The 10486-nt window shown below is 41.0% G+C and overlaps 1 protein-coding gene across 1 annotated transcript in view; it reads left to right on the forward strand.

Moving 5' to 3' along the window:
• T265_02796 (hypothetical protein) overlaps positions 1 to 9863 on the forward strand; it is a gene marked incomplete at both ends in the record, with an annotated part of 30825 nt that extends 20962 nt beyond the window's left edge. The window contains 2 exons of the mRNA XM_009167121.1: positions 5002 to 5219; positions 9193 to 9863. Coding sequence (XP_009165385.1) covers positions 5002 to 5219; positions 9193 to 9558 — 584 coding nt within the window. The remainder of the gene's footprint in view (positions 1 to 5001; positions 5220 to 9192) is intronic.
• Between the last annotated feature and the right edge of the window lie 623 nt (positions 9864 to 10486).

Genomic DNA, 10486 nt, shown 5'->3' on the forward strand with positions numbered 1-10486 from the left:
AGACAGGAATGGAATAGTCCATGGAATCGACCGATACAAAACACCTATTAAGATGGTTCTACACGAGAGGAGGCACGGAAAAACAATATTAGAATTGTTTAGTTCAGTTTGTGATCACGTTAAACGCAGGTCTTGGCTCTGGCAGGCTTAAAAATCCGTCTCAGCTGGCGTCGCTCAACAATTCTCTGAGTAATGCAACTTTCCTATGGATAACATAGCAAAGTACGAATAAAAGTACGTATCTGTCTTCAAACGTATAAACATTGAGGTTTAGACTAATTTCGGTAAGTTTCAGAATTATTCTTCGTTTGCTTGTGTATCACGAAGTCGGTAGAATGCCCGGGAAAAACAGTGGGATGCGGCCATTTCTCAAGAGTGGAAAGTAAAATGCAGTCCGCCGTGGGAACGAGAGAGAACCAAGCAACAGGGGGAGGAATTTTTCCATGGGTTTCAGCAGAGTCAAGTGAAAGTACTGTCAAATGAGTTCAGCGGGACATTTGATGTAAGATTGACGGTTTGTTTCTTGCAGTCGTTTTGGCAAAAAACGGTGTAAACGTCTATCTTCAATTTCATTCGCACACGAATTTGCTTTTGACAGGAGATTTAAACTAATCCAGCTGAATATCCCTCATGATGATCCCAATCAACTGAATGTGCAGCTCCGAGCAGGTACGATATATTCGAGTCGTCCAGACGTAACTGACTTCTCATGAGGTTGCTCAAAACTCCTCGAGACCCACTACCGGCTTTGCCCTTTTCGGAGCTCACCAGTTAGGCGATTGTTTCTTTCCGCATCCGATATGCTGTTACTCGGAGTTGTGTGGAAAAATGCGACAATAATGTTGCTCAAGGCTTGTGCTTTCAACAAAAAAAAACGAATACCGACCAATAAAATTCAAAGACATCAGAGTTAGAAAGGAATCGGATTTTTGTCATAATTTATATAGTGCACAACGTGCTTTTCTAAATTAAGCAAAAACTATATATCGATCAAAGCATCCCTTCACGAATAGATAACCGTCTCATCTTGCTCTAAACCCAGAAAATATAACCGAACCTTTGATGGAGTAGACGCATTGGTAATGGGATCTCTAAAATTAATTGAGTAATCTATACAGCACATTGCAGGAACATGTGGATTCAGGCACATTTAATCAAAGGACGATTAGCAGACAGTGCATCCACAAAAGATCCACCCGCACGCCATGTACACATGCAGTAGTTAACATTCCACTACTTACCTGTATAACCGTTAACTGCATGTCCACCATGAAAATAAAGACGGTAAATACCAACGATCACCCGGAATACTCACGAAAATCCGGGCTTAGAGTCCACTGAACCCACAGCTTGTTTCTAACAAGCAGTGCGTGCGTGGAAACGCCAGCGAACCGCAAAACGTCAAAACTGAACCCAACTACTCATGAGTAACCAGAAATGAGCAAACATTCAGTTAGCCTCGCGGCCACACACGGTCAATAAAAGTTGCAAAAAATACGCTAGTAAGTGATGGTTAGATATACGATTCCGGTCATTCATCGAGTGACGGAGAATGTAGCAAAATACTTGTTCGACCAGTATCTCACGAGTGGAGAACACTCAGTTAGCTGAGAGCCTGAGCTAACAATAGGAACACTGGTTGTTCATCAGTCCTTTTTGAATTGATTGGTTGGATGAAAATGCATCATATTCATAAAGTTATATATCGTGACCCTTGAGAGCATGTTGCTCGCTTGCTTATCCAACAAACGTACCTAAATTCTTCAGCTGAAAAGCAAACGCTGAAGGGCCCAGTAGAAATGAGACCGTCACAGTCCCATTCTCGGGTCCCAGTGTGTATAGCCAAAAGTTCTCAGAGATATCTACACGAAAACCTCGTTGTCAGAGACTCCGGTATAACAAATTATTCAGACCTATTCACAAGTCTATTCCATCAAAAGCGCATGCGATTTGACCTCATTGGTTAGTTGAAACTCTGTGGACTTGATGAGGTTTACGGATATATCTACTCAGTTATGAATCCAACAAAGAAGAGTAGGGTGGTGTGCTCTGCTGGTAGCAGTAACTGTGGTTTGTTGTAATTAGATGCTAAACTCACAAAAAAATAAAACCCAACTGAAGTTTTTATGATTGCTGATGGTACGATCCTACACATGTAGACCTAGAAGATGCACTGCCAGATGAAATTTGGTCGTAAGATGCATTTTCACCTGTTGACAGGATGCAGCCGTACCCTGCCACCTCAGAAACACCTATTACGTAGGACCAATTTACTGCAGCCTCTCAGAGTCATTCAATTCATTTTTATAAACAGGGCCCATCTACTTCACTGATCTTTAGAGTGAACTCTGCAGAGTAGATCAGCCATGGGAGGTTGGATTGCCCAACCCTCCCTTAATAGATAGCAGAGCTGAGATATTTTTCCATGTGAGGCAGGACACATCGATTTGAGCACTTTCTGTCCTGTACACGTGTCTAACTAAGAGGGTGGAATTTTTATTTAAACAGCAGTATTCTTAGTGTCTTATGGCAGACTCTCTGACTAAGTAGTGTGTTAGAGCGTCAAGTTAATTTATCATGCGCATTAATTTTCGGTGTCATTCTGTTGTACTGGGAGCGAGGCAAAACATAAAATGGGCGGTCTGCTACGGTCTACTAGTTGCACCTGATTGCATTGTTCCGTAGTTTAGTTTACGCCCTGCGCCTTGTACCTCAGGACATAGTTGTTCCCCATACTTGAACTGCAAGTCGGTCATTACTTGACAGTGCTTTGACCACATTGCTCCGGTGTTTTGTGCTTCTCAGTCTAGTAGCCAAACAAACAGCCTCGTGGACTATTTTTCAAAAGTTTAATTCAGGATATTTACTTCTGCAAAGATAGCAGTTAGTTCGCGGAATTTGCGGCTGTATCCAGTACCTTCACATATCAACAGTTGATCCGTGGGTTTCAGTTTATAATTCAGGGAAAGACAACCAAGAAGAAATCGTAAAAACAATGTAGTACACCTTTTATTGAAACAGCATTTCGTACGTACGGCTTGTTGAGGAGACAACCTTGTTCAGAATGAAGAAAAAATTAGTAGAGGTTCTTGTTGTATTATATCATATGTATACACATACATCTTACAAAATATCGCCATGGACAGCATTGGGATGTTGATTTCCTTGCAGAATCAAGCTTTTTTTTACAGAAAGCCTCACTCAGTAACAGCAGCTTTAAGATATGTCTGAATGAAATGACTCTGTCGACTTGCTTAGTTGTCAGATTTTTGGCATTATTTTACCAAAACTCCATGTACTGTTAAGCCTATCAATATGTACAGCGATGAATCTGCGAAAATCTGTACACTGAATATTCATACGGAGTCCTTTTAACTCGATGTTTGACCACAAATTTAAACGTTGCACAATCAACCTCGTCTGTAGGAGAGTAGTTGAACAAAAGAGTTGACAGGGGTTTGATGAGCCAAAAACAGCAACCACACCAGAAGAGTAGCATCTGATATGTATGAATGAATGATACCTAATGACGTTTGCTGTAATTTAAGCCTTCACAGAAATGAAAAAATTCTTGTTTCTTTGGATAGCCTGCCTATTAGAGCTGTGCAGCACTTTTCTGGCGAAGAGAATGTTTGACCATTACAGTTTACTCATGCAAACATCACACACCACGACTACAAGCAAAGAGGATCCTCGATATTCATGTATTTACTTCCAAGTGATAGCTGTTGTTGCCAAATGTTCTCGCGGATACCGGTAGCACAGTCCATTTTTCAGTTGTCTTTTGAAGAAGGGTTATACATATGAGCATCAAGCTTGTTTGTCCAGACTATTTTTTTACCCTCAGCTATTTCTTCGTACCGGCGTTTCAAGGTAGATACATTCACTTTACAGTTATCGGGTTATTCACAATAGATTTTATCACTTCAGAGCTCCGCACTACCAACTCAACATCATAACTGGAAGCCTTCAGTCACAATTACTTGTGCAACCTACAACTGTAAGGTGCTCATTCACTACTTGCTAAGCTCAAAGCGGACAAAATTACATCCTTTTTAAAGTCTGCTAGTATTTCTTATAGATCGAGACAGGATTATTGCAAGAACGACGAACGGCAATTCCAAAGCTAAATCACTGGCATTTATGTTGTGATAAAATTCTTCTTTGATGCCTTACAGAGTCAATAACTAGTTAGAATGCAAAAAACTTACCGCTTGGTGAAAAACATTTATTTCAATAAGTAATAGCCGTCACTGTGAGCTTGTACACATTTATCCTCAAAGAGGAACATCCCCTGAAAAGGGTCACTCTCCAGAAGGATCCGTTGAAGGTTCCTCGTTAGCCTTGATGAAGAGTACCGAGATTCCGCGAGATCAGCTTCCTTCTCCTGTCTGTAACTTTGCAAATCACATTGAGGAAAATTAACTCCAAACACAGAAAACTGTTTTAGTAAAAAACGATTACATCTTTCCAAGATTACCTCCACCAGTCTTCCCTATGTCCTATGGCCGCGGAGAAATATATAGGCCAATTCTGTTTCATAAATATACTTCAGTTTGTAAGAATTCCGTACGTATGTCTGCAGTCAGTCCTTAATAAACAACCGACCAATCTTAAACAAGTACACACAAAAAGTAACTCACCAAATTTGTTGTTAATTGTTTTACATTATTGTTCAAATAAAGTTTTTCGCCTTTGAGCAACCCGTCTTATCTTTAGTACTTATTCATATATTTTTCTGCGTCATACAAGTAAGCCACATCTACAAGTTTTGGTCGTTTCCCCTTCCTGTACTGTCGTTGAGTGCTTCGATTTCCGGTAAGAGTCTTGATGTATCTGGATGCGAAATATGAAACCAGTGGTATTAACGCAATTGTAGAAGCTATCTGTAGTTTCAAACGCGTCGCTTGTCAAGACGATGTGTTCAAGTGAACGAAGATGATTCTGTTCCCTATTCAGAACCTATTAGCTCACGATTTGGCAAAATTTTCACCATTTTAGGATACGGCGATGTCTTTCCGTCAACGACTATCGGCAAACTTTTGACGTTGGTCTACGGAATGATTGCCATACCAATCTGCAGCCTGTTAATCAGCCGCATTTCTTCGGGTCTTGTGAGGTTCACCAAGGCTATTTACCTTATGACTTTGGAGTCTTCAGGTATTCCAGTCGGACTACGCGAAGCCTACAGTCGCACAGATGCTAGTTTCAACTTTCGGGTAAGTTGCACACAGTGTGACCGTTTTCTGTATCACGTTTTCCAAATAGCTTTAATTTGTTGAATTGTGTTCCTGAATGTGTGTATCTTCTGCAAAAATTTCCTTACTCACCGTACGTAACACAATTTCTACATGCACTTAAGGGCACACATATTTTGAACTCACATAATGAGTTTGCCAATTAAACAACTATAGGTCGAATTTACATGGTGATGCAGTACCTGAATGAGCATCTTGTTGTTGAACAAAGGCTCTTAAAAACATCGCAAACATCTGTGTCATGCACGCAGCCGCTCGTCGTCTGGAAAATTAAAGATATATTTAGATGTCACATATGCGTTGTATTATTGTCTCTCAAGCGGAACACTGACGTGTTTCAGTTGACAGCAAACCTACATGCAACTTCATAGGGGGAGGGCTTCCTAAGTTTGGAAAGGAAGAAGCTCTGGAACTTGAAACCACAAATACCCTTCTGTTATGTTCAAATTCTGCGGCTTACTGCAACATTTGCTAGCATTCGTCAAAGGAACTTCTACCTCGCTCCAATTTGATGAAACACCAGAGGTTTCACAGAAGATCCACACCTCAACTGTCTCCCACCTCCGAACAAGGATACCATTGGATTATTTATCCGATAACTTGTTAGTTCGAGGGTCTACTTTCAAACCGTACATTGTGTTTCTGACTTTTGATCATTGCTTGAGCTAAAATCAGATTGATTATTTCACTTTTGAGTTGGTTGTGCTTTGGTTTTGTGGACATTATTTTGCCGATATTACAAAGACGACCAGGACCGATTTATCTAGAAGCAATCACAAGGACATCGAAAGCTTTCCTGCCGTTGACCGTCTCATTAGTCCTGTTCCTTAGCAATTCTGAGAACCTTTATGAAAACATCCAAGCATCCTCGGATCTGCTTTAGCTATGGAGCTCAGTGGTCAACAATTTTCCCTGAAGAGATGAAGGCTTTTCGATCATTTTTAAAAATACACAGTTGACCAGTTAACCGGAAGTAGCCAGAACTTATAGGTTTGGAATAGAATGCGGTAGCGTTGTGCCAGCCCATTCATCGACTTTTGAAGGAAGAAAGTGTTCACCTTATTCACAAATAATGAAAATTGGGTGAGAAACAGGTAATGGATTAGACGAAAGACTCAACTGAATCTCTCGCTTGTAGAATATCATAAAAAAGAGATTCAGTTGAGTATATCGTGAAAACCAAATTGATTTTCAAATGAGTGTAGTTCTCGAAAACAGTCCAATTTGGGTTCAAGTAGAACATAGGGTTGACGGAAACTCGGAGACTGCGCCTACCTGATGAGCCCCAAGAAGAGCGAAACCTGCCGTGGGCTGTCGAAGAGTTTTTAGCAACCTTGTGAGTAGTTTCCTCTATGAAAATGGTAATGGATTATTTTCACTTCATACTGAGCACCGCCGCATTCTTGAATATTGCTGGAAAAATATGAGATCCAACTTACACCTGGTTTGGAACCCCGGAGGATATGACGCAAAGCTGTTCCCAGTAGCAACCAGATTACAATTTTTACAACAATAATTAATCTCGTGCGTTTTACTTTTTTGCACGAAAACGTAGGTGAAGCAAAAATTGAGGTTACCTGCAACCGACACCACACACTCGATCCATTTTTAAAATTGCGTGAAGTAGTGCGAACGAGTCTTTATATTACACGCACATAGCCTAGAAGAACTTCTACTGGCTTCTGGGCGGTTGGTCAATAACATGGTGTTTAGACGTCCAACGTCCTAAAAAAACATCACAAAAGTAACTGTTGTGTAAATGTTTTAGTTCTACTCCAAAAAAATTCTAAAGTGAGGTTTCCTTATTCTTTTTGCAGTCTCATTGTTCTCATCGAACATTGACTAACTCCAGACATTTTCGGCCAGAAACCTCCCTTAATCATGTGAACGTAGTTCTTTTTGAGCATTTCTCAACAGTTTTACTCTATCGTTATCGAAATTTTCTCGTTATGTGCTCTAGTTTTTGTAAGGTAATATCATATGTCCCAGACTTTCCCTACTAAGTTGTGGTTTAGCTGTCATATTGTTCGTGTGTTGTGATCCAAATTCCACTACATAGGCTTATGAGTTCGTCATTGGGACCATTCAGCATTCGTTTGCACTATGATTTTTAGCAAAAGCGAAACTTACCATTCTACACTTAATAACATATTGTCATTGGTTTCAGGTAAAGCTCAGTCGTCCCATGAGTATCGCTGCCCCAAAGCTTGCATTTGCTGCTTGTAAATAAAAAATTTCACTGTATAAAGTTGGTTTTGAAAGCACTGATCAGGCAAATCATTTTAACTACAGTTCTGTGCTTCAACCCTCGAGTATTCGTCACGAGACTTTTTAATATAAAGATACTCATTCTTTGACTCATTCAAATTCCTGAGAGTTTCTCCAGGTTTTTCGGCAAACCCAGTGTGAGAGAACTTTGTCAACCAAATGTAAATACAAGCCGGTCATCGCTCTGTGGTCTGACTATTCACAAACGATGTAAACGTGCTACTCGTCATCAGTATCAAGACAAGACGTAGCCAAACAACCGACACAAACCATATAGCCCTACCTGGCAGTAATATATCAAGATTCGAAATCACCATACCCCAATCCTGTAAGAGAAGATGACAAAAAGACAAAGAGAAATATGGTTTAAAAGCTCAAGTAAACAAATATAAACACGCTGGCACTCCAACACGACATACGGGCTCATTAACCCATGGGGCTTGACGAGCAAAAGTAAGCAGACTACTAGTTCTCCAAAGAACCAAAAGGCTTTAATATTCGGTCAAGGGAGTACAGTAAATTTTTTGGAACTTTGTGTTATTTAGCAGGCATTTTGCTGTGCTTATAAGATTTTTCAAACGCCACGCACCTTGAAGAAATAAAGCGCTTCAGAATATGAGAGTTGTTTGCTAATGATTTGTTGGACTACGCACCCAGAAGTTGTTCGGTCCCGAAGGGGGGTATTTTGAAGGTATGACACCAAATCCTCACAATCCAAGACTCGGCCTTTTATGTTGTCGATCAATGGTCCAAACAAACTCTTTGCCCCAGCTTGAAAAAACTTAAATTACGTTACATACATCACCAGAACCCTCCTTATGCACTTCAGGCTACACTTGCTGCAGTTCACTAGTTAGCGAACTAACTTGAGGGTTGTCGTACACGAAGATCCAGCTTTCTAGAAGGACCGCCTGATATATAAGAAAGTGGGACTTCGGAAATTCTTCTAAACAACCATTGGCGCTCTGGGTTACTGTAGCTTGTATGAGATCACATATGGAATATACATATATGGAATATATATATCTGGAATATATATGGGACTATTACGTGTAAAAAGACGAAAGGAAACTGAAAGGGCCACAGTGTAGTACAGCCAAGGCTTTTACCGCAATGATCCAGCTACTGTGCAAGCAGAGAGTGAAGGAAGTGAGATGGTCCTCAGAGTAGGACAGATGCCTCGGGAGAGAAGCAATTCATTTATACAAGATGCTCACCCAAGATGACCATTCATGCCAGTCCGTGCACAGGCTTACCAGAGCTACAAATCCTCAAGGTCACATACTGAGATTGGATCATTATTCAATTAGTTTGAACTTTCGTCACTTTGTGTGTAAGACTCGTTGCTGGAACAGACGGTATCTGCTCGCTCAATAGCTTCATTCCAATAGAAACTTGAGGGGCATCATTGTGCACTTCAACATCACTGGGGAAATGTAGTTGAACCTTTATCGGCCTAACCCAGCAGATCATTTATGCCGCTGAAAGTACATTTCGATCAACCATTCACGTGACTCGTTTCCTTTCCATTATTCTCTTTCACATTATCTAGCCAATCCATTTTCATGGCTATCCTGAAGACATATCAAAGTCTATGTTCACTGTTATCCCATAATTTTGAATGAATTTTCTAACGAAGCTTCCAATCTTCCTCCCCTTACATTAGGTGCTACCCTGCCTGCTACTATTTTCGTTCTACCTTGTGTTTGGAGCCGGTGTATATTCCTACGTGACTGGAGGAAAGCCGGTGAAGTGGGGCAAAATGGATGCCATCTACTTTGCCTTTATCACTATCACCACAGTCGGATTCGGTGATCTGGTGCCGGACAGAGACGCATTCTTCGCAGTCCTATCCATAATCTACATGGTAGTTGGTCTAGCGTTAACAGGTATAGTGTTCGGCCGCCTGACTGTTGCTTTCGACTTGTTCTTGTCCGGATGTGGTCAGGCTACGCGAGCGGAACAAGCCACTCCTGCCGAAGCTAGTGGAGCAACGAAAACAGCACCAACGCAACATCATAAGCACGCGTAGAACGATGAGAGAGGAGTGATAAGAAGTCAGTAGTAGAATGATTTCGGATTTACCTCCCGTCTGTTTTGCTTGAATCTAATCGACCTGCCAGAGTAAAAAAACAAACACTGACGATATCGTAGAACAGGTCGTTCTGTGTTCTGCCGATACTGTTTTTTGTTTGCTACAACATTGCCCAAACCAGTTAACTTTCTGCTTCCGAGAGCCTTTAACTGTACTTTTCTCGCCTTCACCCTTACATCAGAATCCTAAAAGACAAATTTCGAAGGTGGCCTGTAACTTTTGTAACTAAATTAAAGAGTCATCTTAACGGCACTATATTCTTTCGTCGTGGTTGGGCTTTCAGTTTCAGTAAATAGTTTTACCCCAAAATTAATTGATTCTCAAGTGCTTGGCAAATAAACATTACTTTTCAGTTTCGTCCATGCGAAGCATTTGGTTGATTTGCAAAAAAAAAACAGCTAGAGATTTTCTATAGAGGAGAATGTCGGTAGCTCAGGTAGCGTAGATGGTCGTTAGCTTGTTCGCTGAGCTGAGCAATTTGGTTGCAAACGTTTCATCACCAATCGAGGTGACATCATCAGTGCGTAGTTGTGCGTAGCGGTGGGTTACTAACCCACTGCCAACCAAATTGCCCAGCTCAGCGAACAAGCCAACTACCAACAGTTAGAGATGAATAGAAGTTTCCAAACATCAAAAAACTGTGATTCTTTTGCAGATCCCTAGGTACTGTGCCAGTTTACTCTGTCTCAAGTACAAGCAGTCGTTTTGTAGTGGGACACAGCCCACCCAAGGTGAATAGGGTCCACTCACGAAAGATGGATTATCAGCGACCACCGTAGAACTTGTTGTTAGATATAGAGTCCACTGTACCATGAAACGGTACCATTGATGATGCCGCAGGATTAGTGACGAGAAGGTTGACAGC

Source organism: Opisthorchis viverrini (genome assembly GCF_000715545.1).
Source record: "Opisthorchis viverrini unplaced genomic scaffold opera_v5_36, whole genome shotgun sequence".
In the NCBI taxonomy this organism is placed as follows: domain Eukaryota; kingdom Metazoa; phylum Platyhelminthes; class Trematoda; order Opisthorchiida; family Opisthorchiidae; genus Opisthorchis; species Opisthorchis viverrini.